Raw genomic sequence first — 16,865 nt, 5'->3', positions numbered from 1 at the left:
ACCGCAACATCACAATAACAATTAATAATAGGGCAATTTGATCCACGAAGGTTACTAGCGAAATGACCATACTGAAGAATGCTGTTATTGTTTACAGTGAAAGATGCAGTCAGCAATAACCTTATATAGGCCGTGTTTAGTTTCCCCCCTATTCCCAACTTTCTATCACATCATATTACATCAAAAACTTAAAACTTTTAATTTTTTTTCTAAACTCCCAACTTTCTTCAAACTTCCAACTTTTTTCAGGAACTAAACACACCCATAAACTGTCATAACATATATCAGATTTTGGAGCTAATTAGACCAACTTTGAGCCAACGCCATCCACAGCATTAATCCTAATTTGCCTATGTGGATCTCACTTGGCGCAACACCTTCAACTAGACAAACAGTACTTCATAAACATATATAATTACTGGCCTAGAAGGTAAACAGCCTACTACTTGGAACATTACAGCAGTGACTATTAAGTTAACATCAGCACTAACATACTATTGGACAAGCTGTTGGTTAGCTCAGTGGGGAAACACAAGCACTGGTTTCTTCAGCATTCCTCATCAGAATCTCCATCAAAGTACTGGCACCGAGTGCTACTTTGACCTTTCTCGTAGCCTCCTTCAGATGGGTGCTTGAGCTCATTAACACCTTGGTTTTTGCATGCATTGCAACAACCTTCAGGAACAGAAAACATCAATAATAACAGTGGTCGGAAAAGAAGAGAGCAATTTGATTTGATGTGAACCGTGTATCACGCAGTGGATAACAATAATACTACTACTGGTAAAAACTAACGAAACTAAGGTTCAATATATTTAGTTAAGAGGAAAATAGGGACTCAACTCCTCATCAAGATCCAAAACCAATGTGAAAACCATGTATAACTAGACTAAATGCAACTAATACTGCTAACAGACATGCCTTTTCTTTCAAATACAACCAACAAGAGTACCAATTTTTGTGAGGACATAAAAGTGATGATATGGAAAATTATATCCTGATCATCCTAATAGCTTACACTATAGGGCCTGCCTACATCTCCAAATCAAGTACTCACAACGTACACCTAGTTTTATGTTTTCGAGGCACGGTTTCCAATAGTGAGGTAAACTTCATTGTATTTACAATTTCTGCTATGTTAATCATGTATGGATTTGGCTTGCACAAACCATTTAGATGTATTCAGTACTTCAGTACACAAGTCTTACTAGTTATTTCCGACTATCTTCTTCATCATCAGAAAGACGAATCGCATATTCAAGTGGGGACTTTCTATTACTTGCTCTAAGGTTAGTGTAGATATGATCAATACAAATCAGATATACAACATGCATGAGAAAACAACTTAATACTATTTATTCACATCGCAATTATCATACTCAAGTATTTATTTGAGCAATATGTCAGTGAAACATTCAGTAGCAAATCCTACATGTATTGTGCATCTTAAAAGATTTTTCTATTCTTAAACGAGGAAATCATATTTCCTTTACCAGCATCAAGTGGCAACTGAAACCCACAATAGTGTTATAAATGTGTAATGATAATCCCAAATGAAAGATTCATGGTTCACATTTTTCACTAATTTAATCCAAACAGTGGAGTAATTATAAGATGATGCTTTGCTTTAGATAAAAAAAAAGAACGGAATAAAAAGAAGACCGGTCCCTGCTGAAGTTTTGGCTAAAGATGTGACACAGAGTACAGTGTTAGATTATAAAAGAACATGCCATGAGTACAGTGTTGTTTGAACAATAAAGTTTAAGTAGAAACAGGCAAGAACACATACCATCATCAGTTGCCTCAAGTGGAGTGCAAAAATAATACTTGACGCCATGCATCAGCTTTGTTTCAGCAAAATAAAGCCTAGAGGTCCAGCATTCCTCATCCTTATTCTTCATCTCAACAGTGAAATTATAGTGGCAATAAACCTTCCTATATTCCATAACACTAAAGCAGTGGTGCAATATTTCACCAAACTTGTAATCAACTTCCTAAAAAAATCTTAAAATAAGAAAGAGCGATAACAATGATAATAAGATGAAATATACTAGTAGGTTTTATGCAAGGTCGCAAACCTCAAAAGCATCCTTTTCTGCAATATAGTTTCTGAACGCTAAGAATGCTTCCTCGGTCAAATATTGAAGTCCATTCGCAATTGTTTCTTTCCGAGAACGTTGCTTCACCGGGCTCACCCTACTAAAAAAGGCCTTTGCTTTCTTGTCTAGCAGATCGATGTACTCATCAGACATGCAATATTCCACTGGTTTGTTTAAGCTGTGTTTCATTCCAAAAATAGTCTGTTATTGTAACAATCATAAAGTTTAGCACGCTACAAATATCAAACCAGAAACATATATACAAAACATAACACTTATTTCTGAACAAATAATCATTTTTTTTGGCTTGGAAATCAAAGAAAAAATCATTTATAATAATATTAGATAATGATGACAAGGAGTTCAATATTTTATAATATATACTTAAAATCGTAAATAAAAAAACATAACTATCATTTACAAATATTAAATTGTCCGATTATCAGAATAACAAAAACAATCCAAATTTCCAAAGATATATTCGACTCAAGAATGAGAAGGAAGAGCATGACCAGACATCTTATGGTTACATTTATAGTATCAATAGTTTCTTGCAAGCCATTGGAGTCAAGTTACCAGAGCAAATAGTTGAAAGTTGAATGGATAATTTTTTTTATACATATAAAAGATCATGCAATTAAAACTATGTTAACACATTTTACATGTTCTTGCATGAGAATACATCTAGACCATGGGTCAACATAAATATAGAAGAAAATTGTGTTCCAAGAGATAAATCAAAAGGACTGTAATGTAACTATAGGGAAATTACCAAGGAAGACGTGGCATTTCAGCCTGTTCTTGTTGTGATGGTATTTCTGACAAGTGGCCAACATCATTAGGGTTTGGAGTGGCATATTCTTTATCAGTGTGTTGAAAAGGACCGGCGTCACTTGGATGTAGCACTCCCTCAGGCTCCTCGTCCTCCTCAAACTCAATATTCAACTTCTTGCATCTGAAAGAATCAATAACTTTGTAGAAATGGTATCGAAAATTGAAAAGGGAAGCATCTACTTAGTATTTTTCAGAAACAAAATCGACCATGTCTTGTAATTATGACGACATAGTTTGTATTGGTGTGAAAAAAGAGCAATTAATGGGGTTAACGATATACTTCATAGAAACTTCAACTGTACCTACAAGAACAAGACAACTTGTCGTCTTTGTAAAACAACATAGAAAGTAATGATGGATGAATAAACAGCGCAGAAGATGGGAGAACTTAGTGTGATATTAGCAAATAAGTCCACATTTGTTGGAGAAGGAATACTACATAACCAGAAAATACAACATAAATAAACAAGCAACTTTGTGGTGCAAATACTTGCAAAAGGGGTCTTATACAATAGAGCTATTAAATTTTTTTTGTGTAAAAGGGTAAACAAGTAGTGTATTAGAAACCGCACCACTGCATATATAATTTATGTACAAAAGGGTAAACAAGTAGTGTATTAGAGACCGCACCGCTGGATATATAATTTACGAATGTATCGTGCTACACTGCGTCCTTGCTCCTCCAGCTCAGCTTTCTTTGCCATCTGGTACATGATTGAATAATTCTGCTGTGAGGACTGATGGGTTCCTGCAGATGATTGGGCTCTGAACCTGAATAGAGAAACAACGTTAGCAATTGAGAATGCATTTGTTTGTTAAGCGCTTGTAATTAAAAAAAGGAGGAATGAATTTCAATTAGAATAGAAAAACGATTACAAGATAATCATTAATCAGAACACATGTGACCAGAAGTCGAAACAATCAGATCCCAACTGTTTGTCTCATAAATTAAGACCTTAAAAAGAACCACCAAACTGACGAGTAATGACAGAAAGTATGACAAGCAAGATTGATGAAACGCAGAAGTCCCTTCTGTCTCAATACCCTTGGCCAATGAACTCCAGCGGTTTGTGGGAGAGATCTCATCGGCATCCATGGTATACTGACAAGTCAGTGGCAATGAATGTGGGTGGGGTGTCATGGCTGCTAGCCAGGTCAATGGGTAGGGTGATTCAAGTGGAAGGGGATTGTTGGATCAGGAAGAGAGCTCGTCTGGCCATGGTGTGCCAGCGCCCAGCAGTTAGCGAGGAGGACTGCTAGGTAGGTCCAAGGGGAGAATATCAAGGAAGGAAGCACAGGATGAGCTCGACTCTCAGCTTAGTCAGCACATAAGACAATCATTGTCTCTAATTACTACTACTATATGAGGATAAACTTTTGGATACTCTATAGTTGGCCATAAGGCCCGAGGCCCGAAGGCCCGGCCCACGGCACGCCTTTTTGGCCCGACCCAAGCACGGCACGGCCCGACTTGGGTCGGGCCCGTGCCGGCCCGACCCGACTGTCGGGCTGTGCCTGGGCCTCCCCACCAGCACGCTGGGCTGGCCCGGCACGGTCGGGCCGGCCCGGCACGATGGGCTGGCAGGCCAGGCCCGGTACACAAAGTATAGGGACTAAAAATAGACATATAAATGTCAATGTCTAAAGAATAGGGACCTTAAATAGACTTATTTTAGCTATTTATATACCACAGCACAAAGAAGAGGGAGGTAAAATAGACTTTTTTTTAGCTATACAATGTCACAGCCCAATAGGAGGGAGAAAATTTAGACTTATTCTGAGGAAAAGCACGATGGCCCATCGTGCCTTCGGGCCGTGCCTGGGCTGTGAGTGCGGCACGTGGGCTGGCACGGCACGGCCCGGTGCGTCGATCGGGCCGTGCCGGCCCGACAAGCCTCGGCCCAGGCACGGCCGGGCCTGGGCCGTGCCGTGCCGGGCGGCCCACATGGCCATCTATAGGATACTCATGGCACGCTTTTCAAACTGCTAAACGGTACGTTTCGTGCGAAAACTTTCTATATGAAAGTTGCTCTAAAATATCAAATTAATCCATTTTTCAAGTTTGTAATAATTAAAACTCAATTAATCACACGTTATTACTACCTCGTTTTACGTGAAACACTTAATCTTTATCTTCATCTTCATCTTCAGGAGATTCAAACACCACCTATGTCTACATTGCTACTAATTTGGTTTCCAGGGACTTATTCCAAGTCCCTGTCACATTGGATGTTTGGACACTAATTTGGAGTATTAAACATACACTAATTACAAAACCCATTCCATAAGCTTGGACTAATTCGCGAGACGAATCTTTTGAGTCTAATTACGCCATGATTTTGACAATGTGATGCTACAGTAAACTTTTGATAATTATGGATTAATTAGGCTTAAAAAAATCGTCTCGCGAATTAGCTCTCATTTATGAAATTAGTTTTTTTATTAGTCTATGTTTAATACTCTAAATTAGTGTCCAAACATCCGATGTGACATGGGCTAAAAAGTTTTAGCCCCATCTAAACACCCCTAATGCAAAAGGAGAGAGTTTCTGTCCACCAGCACAGAGAAAACTATTCCTGAAGAACCAGGACAGAAAACCCAGAACACCCATGTCTTGTGTCTTCTCTACCGCTGCTTCCTTGCTGAACCGATAGATGCTGCCCGTCCATGCCAAAACATCTCCCTCCCACAATCTCCCATTAAAGTCCAATTAGAAATTATGTATTTGGAAGATGCCATCCTATTTAATTTAGAGTTCATTGTAATGATAACAAAATAATAATACTATATAAGACATTTTATTAGCACCACGTAAAAACATTTTCTTTAGTTTGTAAGGTATTCCCTCAATTTCGTAATACAGGGCCCGCCTATAATTATTCTTTTGCAGTTTTTTCAACATGTAATGCCTTATACCAAAGCTTGTTTTAATGCTATATTATCACCATTTTATCCCTCAAGTGGTACTACTGTTAGTTGTTATTGTTGTGGCTAAGCAGTACTACTATAGAAAAGATAGCAATGTCATTTTATCCTTTTGTGTTGTACTGTTGTTAGCTTTTAAAATTTCTTGATCTATGTACCCAGCTGATATTGCCATATATTATGAAATGGAGGGAGTAGAGGATAGAAACCTAGAACGGTACTTTCCATTAATTCAGTCTGTTGCTCTTAAGATGAAATAAAGTTGGTAATAGGCAAATAGCAAAATTAGCCAAAAGCGCACATGATGACCTTTTAAGAACATATTCCATGTTCTGCACATTATGCACAAGTCAAAATATGAAGAATAAACACATGGAACAAATCCTTACAATTGAGACATCTGATGAGGTAACTTGTCTTGTTCATGAAAGCCGACAGTATCAGCCTTGACCCTAAGCAAATACCACACATCTTAATAAAGTTAGCATGTTGCTGATTCAAATCAATTTAAAAAGCATAGCACGATATTCAATAATGAAAAGGATGCTTAGTTTGACAGTAATATCCACAATGTTTTCAGCAGGTTATATTATTTGTTCTTTTACCCTAAAAAGCATACAGTTTTTTTAATAAGTTAAAAGTATTGTCCTGACCCCTGATATATGAGCACAATTAATGCGAGAAAAAAAACACTTAAGCCTACAGTAACAATAAGTCAACATGTTAGATGCAGCTCATGGATTGGCAATACCAAACAACAAAGAATGCATAATTGGACTATGGGAGCAGATGTAAGCATGAATAAAAATGAGATGAATGGTGCAGGTGTACAATGCGCAATTACCACTGCAATCTATTCTAGCTTAGACATGGGTACATGTTAATCTGTTTTGGTATACAAGCAAGTGATTGCCAAAGTTAATAAATGACTGGAATACTCATGCCGCCATAGGAGCAATAAAAATGAGGGGACAAGACATGACGCGGTACATTACTTATTGATGCTCTCTTAGATAAATGCCTGTGTAATGGGACTATGGGAGCTGGACTAAACTATCGGGAACACGAGGCAATCAGTGTGACGGTTGTGAGATACGAAGGCTGTGTTTAGATCCAAACTTACAACTTTTTTCATCACATCAACTTGTCATACACACAACTTTTCAGTCACATTGTAACAATTTTAACCCAAACTTTCAACTTTGGAAGGAACTAAACACAGTCGAAACAATGAAGGCAAAACCATGAAACTAAAACATTTAGTATCCTATATATCTATAATTCTATATATGAAGTTCATCCTCACTAACTGTAGTTAATGTTATTTTTCTCATCTCTCATTAAGCCACATCACTTTAATTATTTGTAATCCTTGGATGATTGATCTATGGTCCAAATTATCTCCCTCATTTTCTCCTCTTATGAAATCATATCACCTCAGTTTTGCCTTTAGATGATTAATCTATATTATCTCCCTTATTTCCCTTCTCTCATTGAGCCACATCATCATAGTTTTGCTTTTAAATGATCAATCTATACATAATTCAAATTGTTATAATCACATCATCTTAACTGTTTATTGTTTTTTTTTCAATAGTCAGTCAAAGATGAAAATTATATAAAGTCATCTAGCTATCTTACATGTTATTTCTACTATTATCATACAAAATTCCCACAACAATGCGCAGTAGTTATTAATAAGATCATGCCATCAAGCACAGCATTTTCGAAAGTAAAAGGCATAGAAGGTTTCACACATAAACAAGATTATAACGCAAGATTGAAAGCATAGGAAACTGCAAGCAACGTTATCAAACATCTACCACTTCCAGCAGGACAAAATAAACTAAGGAAGACATCATACATGGTTGAATCTTCCTCCTTTGACTGGCAGATTTCTGCAGGTGGTTGGGATGGTGTGGTATCAGCACCAGAGTCAGACATTTGTTCCACTCGACTGAACAAATTTTTTAAGAATGCATGGTACTAGCAAGCAAATTTTTTTAATTAAAAAAATGCGATATTTTTTTATTAACCAATATATAAATAATTGATATAGTGTACTATGCAGATTGAAAAGATACTAGTTAGTATAACTAGAGAAGGCGATTGGATATACTAATTAACATAGCTATTGTGAGGTAGAAATAGTCATGAGAGCCGATTGCTCATCTGGTGCCTTGGTAGAAGAAACTAAGATTATGCAGAAGTGTCCTCAACATGCAAGATTTGCAAGCGCAGCAGCGATGTGATTGTAGCCCGTCGTACCTCTGGTTGTCTAAGCGCCGCGGCCTCCTCCGATCCTCCTCATCATCAGAAGGTCGCAATTGAATCAGTGGCTCCAGAACCGGAGAAGCGCTCTTCCGGGTTCTGCTCGGTGGATGGAGCTCCTCGGCTTCGCGCCGCCGGAGAATGCGTATCATGCTCGAGACCTCTGTTCTTGGGAAGCGGTGTGGGCGTCGGATTTCTTGGTCCAACATCGGCCGCCGCGCCCGTGGATTTGGGGGAGAAGGGCTCCTGCGCCAACTGGGCTCGGCATCATCGCCGGCGTCCATGGAGTGGAGGGGTGTCCGACTTGCGAGAGGTGAGTAGGGCTAGCGTTGGCAATTCGATCAAGAGGATGGGGAGCTTAGTGCCGTCGGAAAGGGTTTTTGGACACGAATAAAAAAACTTATTTCATAGCTCGCCTGGAAACCGCAAGACTAATCTTGTAAAAAAAACTAATTAGCCAGATTATCTCGTGTAATCGAATGTACATGTGAACGTGAGAACGTCTATGTAATCGAATCGAATCCAGGATCTGCTTGGAGGAGCTTTTGTGGCAACTATAGCTTTTGCTAGTATCAGAAGCATCTCAGATAGTTTAGAAGCTATATAGTTATAAAAGAAAATAAATAAAACTAAAAATCTTAAGCTCTCCAAACATGACCTCGATCCGTGTAGGATTCCGCATCCAACTCCCACTATTTTAAACAACCGGAAAAAAAAGTACTTCATTTATCTTTACCTATCTATATATCTATACCTCCCACAATGTTAGATTTATACTTCAAGAATCAGCGTCACAGAAAAACACAGAGTAACACCAGAAAAATTAATAGTAGGACACTTAGCTCCACGGAGATTACTAACAGACGGACCATACTGAGAATACTGTTATTGTTTCACAACGTAAGCTTAAACGTGCAATGAGCAAATACCCTTATATATACGACTTTGCAACTGGCATAGCACATATCTACAGATTTTAGAGAGCTAATCGAACCAGCTTTGTCGATAAGATAATATAGCTAAGTGACACTAAATATGAAACCCTGCCCAGTCAAAGCCTCAGACCTTTGTGCCATCAACATCAGAAGCAAAAACCTGGCCATAATCGCCCTTGTCATCCTCATCCAGATAGTCAGACCTTGCATTGAGAGCTAGCATCTGGCAAACAAGCCAGAAGAGAGCAGCATCAAGGGCCAGGAAAGCGGCTCCTCCAAAGAGGCCAGTCTTCGCAGTAGGGCACTGGGTATCCAGGTCATGGTGGATGTTGTTGCTTCGGTGAAGACCCTCGGTGACCGTTGCCCAGAGCAACATTGCAAACGCCAGAGCTGAGACAAGCCTGATTTCACAAGAATAGATGATGAAAATGTATCAATGGAGTTAGCAGGAAAACAAAATGCAATGTCGAGATTCTCAAATATCAGCAGAATTAAGCTAGTCCCACTAAAAATTTTGAATACAGGTAATTCTTTTGATCTGAAAAAAAAATGTGTCATTGGCACAGCTTAGCATTAATCTATGGAACTGTACACGACTAATAGAACTACTAACACCTTTAGGGTCCATCTAAGGCAATGATTCCACAAAACAAATATGTATTTTTTTTATTAATTAATAATTTTGTAGCTAATCATAATCAAATGAAGGCTCGATGAGGTGGATCCGCATCAATGCCAGATACTACTGCTTCAAATGCACATGAAATTGTTAGCTGCAGATCTGAGAATCACTTACTCAGCAATAACGAAGAACGCAGATAAGCTGGCGCTTCGAAATAATGCTCCGCGAGGAACAGACTTGCTCTTGTATGGATAGAAGATAGCGGCATGCCCTACGATGGTGGTTAACACAAGTGACACCACGGAGAGGCTTCCCATTGCAATAGTTGGGTCACTTGGGAACTTGCAGATGACAACATCCTTTCCTTTGATAGGAGTTCCATAAGGAGGCTGCATCAAAGACCAAATAAAATTCACAACAAGTAACAATTTTCAAAAGTTCATAAAGAGTGGCAGTTGATGAAAGATATAGCGCAGCAGAAGATGTGTTACTACCCTGCACTACAGTTAAAGTGTATCGGGAAATTGCACCAAGTGGTCATCATAGTGTCTATTGACAAAACCACAGATAAGCCTTCCATAATAATTATTATTATTTCTTAAACGGTACTAGTAGAAACCTTTCAAAGATGTGTACAAGACAAAACATCATTAACAGGAACGAGTATTTTAGTCAGTGAAGTGATGCACCTTCTTGTTTTCTGCGATGACACCAAGTAAGAAGGAGAGAAGGCCAAAGAAAGAGACAGTGAGAGCAATCCGTTGAGCCGAAGTGAGAGCCATCGCACCTGCATATGCCAATTTGAGATCAGACAAAATCAGTAACACAAAAATGGAGTTTTAACAGCATGGCATCGAGTAATTTAATTTCTTCGCACGACAATGACACATCTCGATCCAGGCAAGCGAAGCTATCACAATTCAAAAGACTAAAACAACATATTTAATTTTTCAAAAGTCCCCTTGCGTCCTCCCATTCGCTTCATCTACTGACGCACGCAATCTTAACAATCCCTCTCAATCAGGACGACACCTCTTCTCCTAGCCCGAATTGGGAGGGAATGGAGTTAGATCGAACTCCCAATCCATCGCATCGGCCGATCTATTCCTCCTAGCCCACTCCCCTACCAGCATCACCCCACCACCACCAGCCAAGACCCAACAAGTTCACTAAAACAGTGGGGATTTTCCCTCCCGGTGGTGACGACAGATCGTCACCAAACTGAGCACGACGAATCTGGGGAAGGGGACGATGGAGGAGGAGAGAGATTACCAACCAACAACGGCAGCAGCAAGGCGAGGCGGGCGGAGGAGCAGGAAACCCTAGGAGGAGGAGGGGATCGAGCAGATGGGAAATCGCGTGCTCCACTGGAATCCCTTCTTCTCTCCGCGAGCTCGGCGAAAGGTAGTTAAGTTGGTCAACTCAACTCCTAACTAACCGATAGGCTTCCCCGATTTATACGGAAGAGATGGTGGTTGGGCCTAGTGGGCCCAAACTAATAACAACCTGGGCCTAGTTGACTAAAGTGGGCTTGTAAGGCCCACAACCATAGTAACAGAAATTGCATCGTCCAAAAAGGTCTAGAATATGCCTCGTCACGCAATAATAACAGCTCTAATCGCGAAAAGATTTGAGCAGCCAATCTATATCTACATACAAGCTAATTGTTGACAGTTTTGCTTAGTAGTAGTTGCATGGAAATTGCAAGTCGCTGAGAATTCTCAAGGAGCAGTTGATCGAATGGATATTATGCCTTCGAACGACATGATCGAAGGGTTGGTAGAGATGCAACGGGGTTCGGAGTTTTAAACTGCTGACGTTTTGAGACACTCAATCTGCACCGCGCAGCTTTGATCGAACGGTTGGTAGAGACCCGGTCGGGTTCGGAAAAAAAGGATTGATTACCAGACCACTTCAGTCTTCAGATAAAACTCCCTCAATCCAAGATCAATACACCACCTTCAACATTGCTGGTTTGGTTTCAGGATTTCATTTACATGAAAAGATGACAGTGTAACACATACTGCAGAGATATGTTGCATCTCATCTCGTCTGATCTGATCAAGACGATCACAAGTTCACCACGAGATCGAGAGACTAACCGAAAAAAGAAAAAAGAAGAAGACTTCATTGAGCCGTCTCCTGCTCCTCGCACTCTCCTCCCTCCTCGAGCTCCATCTGGTGACACAGACAACGCATGCAATCCCTTTGGGTCGCCGAGGATCTGAGAATTTTCTGTCAGCTGCAAGCTGAAGTCAATCTGCCACTTCATTTTTCAAAATTTCAGGATTAAAAGAGAAATGATTGTTAGTCGTGGACAGCAGCTGCAGAAGTGCCAATTATTCTATTCTTCCTTTTTTTTTAATTTCCTTTTTAAGACAGATGGAATTCAGCGGAGGGGATGATGTGCAAATTTCAGTAAAACAGCTGATCATCTGGGAGGCCGACGAGGATCGTTTGAGGGTAACTAGCATGTAATCAGGACGTAACTTGTACAATTCTATCATACATATGTGGCTTGCGGGTTTGATCCCCGCAAAAACATGTGTGAAGTTTTCCTCTCCCTCTCATGCACGAATTTATAAGCACATCTAACGGGGTTTTTTTTTATAAAACTGGCGAATGTTCTACAGCAATTCCGAAGATTTTAATGACAATAAAACAAATCAACAAAATAATGATATTACCTTTCCTTGAGAAAACCATGAGAAACTTTAGTTTTTTGTTAATAGAACTTTTGTTGGATCCCCGCTTCTGACATATTCCCAATTGCATAAGTTCATGGAAAAAACAATCTGACTAAATGGGGAAAAAATGCACAGCCATGTTACTAGCAAAAGGGAAAATCAGGGAGTTAATTTTAACTCCGCTGGGAACAATGACAGCCATGTGTGATCATCAACGTGATAGGTAACGATTGGAGTTAGAAAAGAGTACCGTAGATTAGTAATACCTCCGTCCCAAAATAAGTACAGCCATAGATATCCGTGTCCAACGTTTGACCGTCCGTTTTATTTAAAAAATTTGTGAAAAATTTAAAAATATTTAGTCACACATAAAGTATTATTCATGTTTTATCATCTAATAGCAATAAAAATACTAATCATAAAAAAATTTAAATAAGACGAACGGTCAAACGTTGAACGTGAATAGTGTAAAACTACACTTATTTTGGGACGGAGAGAGTACTAGGTTAGCCTTGTGAATATGTATGCCTAGGAAGAGGACATGTCAAATCAGAAAATCATCTTCTTGTACTTCTACTACTACTACAGTACTACAATCTACACCAAACAAAAGAATTTCTAACTAAATTCGTCGTAATTAAGCAAAAGTTCCGGATTGCTACTCTAGTTTGAGTGAGTAGGATCATGTGGGTTTAATTATTTTTAATTGCATTTGTATTATTGTATATATCACTTGTTTTTGCTTTTAAGTGTCACTATTATACGTGAACTGTTTTTATACTTTTTATGCCACCGCATAAGCGTAATATACACACAACACTTCAGCACAGGTCATATGAAAGAGAGCAAATCAAGTAGAGTTAATTACGCGATATATAAATTAATTAGCACATGAGCCTGATCTCGAATCCTCGTCGAATCTAGGGCAGAGTGGGCAAATCATTATGTTACTTAGGTGCTACAACATTCTTCTCTTTTGCTACCTAGCTTGAAATGAAAGAAGGCCAGTGAAGAAAAGGTGTTAGGAGTATCTTGTTTAATTAGTTCCTAAGTACAAGGTTCACAGGCTGATAAAAATACAAAATTAGTATAGTAATAGTATACATTATTATTTTCGCCTTGTCATTGATCCCGAATCCTGGTTAGAATCTCAATCTTATGGGCTCAACTATTATCAAACTTAAGCTACACCTGACAACCTTTTCCCACAAGAACTAAACAAAAAGTTCAATTTGCATCTCTCGCTGTTGTTCGAGTCTGGAGATGGCTGCACGCGTTTATGAATTCATCCTGCCTTATCTTGATAAAGGGGAAGTGCTTCACGTAATCACGTTTTAGTTTTGTTTATATCTTGAGGACAGAGGAAAAGGATGGCTAGAAAATCACACCGAGAGATGTTTACGGTTTACCCACTAGAACTTTGGCAATTTCTTTGGATGAGCATGAATTTCAGTTCAATTTTCTCACCATTGAAGGCCATGCACAAATACACACACAATAAAGACACACAGGAGGTGGGAAATCAAACATAAGTGCTATACAATGCTTAAGGCCTACTTTGGAACCAAGGAATTTTATGGAAAATTTTCGTATGTAGTCCTTTGAATTATAGGGATATATTCCAAAAAATCGTATAGGATTTCTTTGAGTCCTCCGCTTTTTACCAGACAATCAATCAAAGTTAATGTTTTTCATTTTCTTTCAGAAGTCCAAGGTAAATATTTCTTTATCTATCCTCTTTTATGTATTCTAATAAAGTGTGTAATTTAGAATTCCTATGATTTTCTATCCTAGGCCCCCTTTGATTCAAAGGAAATTCATAGGAATTTTAGAGGATTTTATTCCTATAGGAATTTTTCCTACAAAGCCCTTTGAATCAAAGGAATAAACCTTATGGAATCCTATGAAATTCCAATGGAATGTCTCTTTCCATACAAGTTTTGGAGGAATTTTAACAAGAGGTAGAACCTAATGGAAAAAATCCTTTGAGTCTTTTATCTCTCTTCAAATTCCTGTGTTTTTCCTGTGGTCCAATCAAACGATCATTCCTATGTTTTTCCTGTGTTTTGCAATCCTCTGTTTTACACTTACATTTCTGTCAGAATCCTATGTTTTTCCTATTCCTCTATTTTTTCATTCATGTGATTCAAAGGGGCCCTAAATTCACATGTTTCTATTTCCTGTAGGATTGAGCTAACCATGACACTCTATTTCCTGCATTTCCATATTCTTGTTTCTTTTTCAATCCAACAATCCCAAAGGAACCTAAACCAGAATCTTTTTTGAAACAAACAATGCTTAAACGAGAATCAAACCATAACCAAATTGAGAAGGGCACCCATCCTAACTACTCTTATTAAACTCAGGGTTTATTTGGGAGCTTAAAATTCCGAGAAGCAACTGGTTGGTAGCTAGCTTCTGAGAATCTGAAGAAGAAGAAGCTGAGAAGATTCTAAGAAGCAACTGGTTGGTATTTAGCTTCTGAGAATTTAAAGAAGTTGAGGCTTCTAGTCCATTTTTTGAATTCTACAATACAAATTCTTAAAATCTGGACGAAAAGTTATATTGTTTGGGTGAAGTTCTGATCCTGGCAGAAGCTGTAGGTACCAGAAACTCTCGTTCAAGCTCTTAGATTCTTACTCTCTCCGTCCCAAAATATAGCGATCTAAGATGTGATGAGACCCATCCTAGGACTATGAACCTGGACATAAGGTATATTGTAGGATGGGTATCCTAGGTTGCTATATTTTGGGACCTATTATAGGTTGCTATATTTTGAGAGGTAGTATTAAACTCAAGGAGATAAATGGGGCAGGTAAAGAAATGGGTTTTTGCACAGCATGTGGGAGTGAGGCACAACCAACTGCACAGTGCACACATACCTATGGCCCCATTGGGTTAAGAGCTGAGCTCGCTCTCACTGTTCAAAGTTTTTAGAGCTCCCTTTCGGACCAAAGCCAAAGGCTGGTCAAACAAGCTACAATTGCCACCCTTGTGACTGAATGAATGCCATCATCTCTTCTGCACTGCCTTCTCTCTGTAATTACCACCATAGAGTATAGTAGTAAGCCACTGTAAGAGCAGATACAATAGCAAGCTATAAGCCAGTTATAACCATATATCGAGAAGAAAAGAGAAGAGAGAGAAGAAAACGGGATACAGATTTATAGCCAGCTGTAACACAAACTCTAAGACGTTATGTGTGTATGAAAGGTATGACCGGGTATTAATGATGTATATTTTTATAGTTAACTATTATATGAATAGGCTATTAGATTAGCTATAGATAATTTGGAGCCAGTAGTTGGCTATACTATTAAATTTGCTCTAACAACAACTACTAGCTGGAGTTGTACTAGGGTAGTAGTAAGAGCCAATCATCTTCTTGAGTGAGATAAAGAGAGAGAGGGGAAAAAAAGGAGAGCAGATGATCATATCTGTCCAGCATTTTATGTGGTGATTAAAAAGAAGGGAAATGCTGAGCCTATCAATGATGCTGGCTTGGTTGGTGTGTTGGTAGGCTTTGGAAAAGAGAAGCTTATTGGAGTATTACTAGTATTTTTTTTAGAAGCAAAAGAGGGAGATTATATATTACTGTACCCAATGGGGTTGGGTGTGAGTGTTACTGCTGGTCAGTTACTACTTCCACAGCCATTGAAGTCTTTTGTTGACTGCTTTTATCCTGCATCGTTAGCTTTGCTTGTTGCTCCGGCCTACGAGCACTCTACTCCTTTTCTTTTTTCTTTATTTTAATTTTTTTTCTTTGGGGTTTGCAGAACAGAACGGAAACCAAACCTGCGTTGAATTGAATGGCGACGTTCCAAGGCGTTGTTGCGTTTGTGTCTGGATTCTGCAGAGCGGATATGACTTTTCAGCTGGAACATTTTACTTCTTCCCCTGCTTCTGCTTCCTGCATGCATGAGCAAAAGATTCTGAAATCTGAACAACCAAGTTACTACTGTACTTATGTTAGTTCAAATCAGAGAATTTCATTCTATATATGGAGTTTATCCTGAAGCTGAAACGCTGAATATGAAATGAACCTCCTTGTTATCCTGAAAGAGCAAGGAGTAATTGTCAGTACTTCAGTATTAAGCTTGTCTCCTGTCCTGACAACCAAACAAGAAAAGGGAAAGGGGATTTAAAAAAGAGAGAGAGAGAGAAGCTGGCGACATAAAAAGAAAAAATCAAGAACTAAAAGGAAACCAAAACGAGCCATGCAAAGTAACGTGATTCAGCAACAACAATTTCTGTTGCAAGTGAGGCACATCCTCCATTCCTGCCTGCATTTGCATTCCCATACCAAACACCAGCTCACACACACTGTCTTCCAGAAACAAAAAAAAACATTTTCTTCTTCTTGATAAAAAAAATAAAAATTGTTGCACATGGAAAAGAAAAGAAAAGAAAAGTCTTACCATTCCAAGTAGTAGAGTGACTCCAACACAAAACCCTACAACTATAAACCATTCTCACCACACTCTTCTCCCTC

The 16,865-nt window shown here is 38.8% G+C and overlaps 2 protein-coding genes and 1 long non-coding RNA gene across 4 annotated transcripts; all 3 read right to left on the bottom strand.

Moving 5' to 3' along the window:
* Positions 1-28: 28 nt before the first annotated feature.
* Positions 29-4,209, bottom strand: LOC9271583 (uncharacterized). The gene is made up of 6 exons (XM_066310787.1): positions 3,978-4,209; positions 3,564-3,704; positions 2,872-3,054; positions 2,079-2,277; positions 1,790-1,994; positions 29-675 (listed from the first exon to the last, which is right to left on the bottom strand). Exons 2-6 carry the CDS (start codon positions 3,644-3,646, stop codon positions 548-550), a joined length of 798 nt encoding a protein of 265 aa, XP_066166884.1. The 5' UTR covers positions 3,647-3,704; positions 3,978-4,209; the 3' UTR covers positions 29-547.
* A 1,934-nt stretch (positions 4,210-6,143) lies between these two features.
* LOC136356588 (uncharacterized) lies at positions 6,144-8,460 on the bottom strand. Its single transcript, XR_010741572.1, has 2 exons — positions 8,127-8,460; positions 6,144-6,310 (listed from the first exon to the last, which is right to left on the bottom strand). It is a non-coding gene; the product is annotated as an uncharacterized lncRNA (long non-coding RNA).
* Positions 8,461-8,952: 492 nt separating this feature from the next.
* LOC4337650 (uncharacterized) lies at positions 8,953-11,110 on the bottom strand. 2 transcript variants are annotated; one of them, XM_015785160.3, is made up of 4 exons: positions 10,959-11,110; positions 10,376-10,473; positions 9,861-10,075; positions 8,953-9,465 (listed from the first exon to the last, which is right to left on the bottom strand). In XM_015785160.3, exons 2-4 carry the CDS (start codon positions 10,466-10,468, stop codon positions 9,189-9,191), a joined length of 585 nt encoding a protein of 194 aa, XP_015640646.1. In that variant the 5' UTR covers positions 10,469-10,473; positions 10,959-11,110; the 3' UTR covers positions 8,953-9,188. The 2 variants fall into 2 exon arrangements, with proteins under 2 accessions (XP_015640646.1, XP_015640647.1); XM_015785161.3 differs by having other exon boundaries at positions 10,963-11,110.
* Between the last annotated feature and the right edge of the window lie 5,755 nt (positions 11,111-16,865).

Source organism: Oryza sativa, chromosome 5 (genome assembly GCF_034140825.1).
Source record: "Oryza sativa Japonica Group chromosome 5, ASM3414082v1".
NCBI classification, from domain to species: Eukaryota; Viridiplantae; Streptophyta; class Magnoliopsida; order Poales; family Poaceae; genus Oryza; species Oryza sativa.
This window is presented reverse-complemented; position numbering and strand designations above follow the sequence as displayed.

Bases quoted from the DNA above. Each gene is read 5' to 3' on its own strand.
- LOC4337650 (XM_015785160.3), bottom strand. From the start codon at position 10,468: ATGGCTCTCACTTCGGCTCAACGGATTGCTCTCACTGTCTCTTTCTTT. The intron at 10,076-10,375 runs GTGCATCACTTC...TCTTTGATGCAG, and splicing joins TCATCGCAGAAAACAAGAAG to CCTCCTTATGGAACTCCTAT. The intron at 9,466-9,860 runs GTAAGTGATTCT...TTGTGAAATCAG, and splicing joins GCGTTCTTCGTTATTGCTGA to GCTTGTCTCAGCTCTGGCGT.
- LOC9271583 (XM_066310787.1), bottom strand. From the start codon at position 3,646: ATGTACCAGATGGCAAAGAAAGCTGAGCTGGAGGAGCAAGGACGCAGT. The intron at 2,278-2,871 runs GTAATTTCCCTA...AATGAAACACAG, and splicing joins GAAATGCCACGTCTTCCTTG to CTTAAACAAACCAGTGGAAT. The intron at 1,995-2,078 runs GTTTGCGACCTT...AGATTTTTTTAG, and splicing joins CAGAAAAGGATGCTTTTGAG to GAAGTTGATTACAAGTTTGG.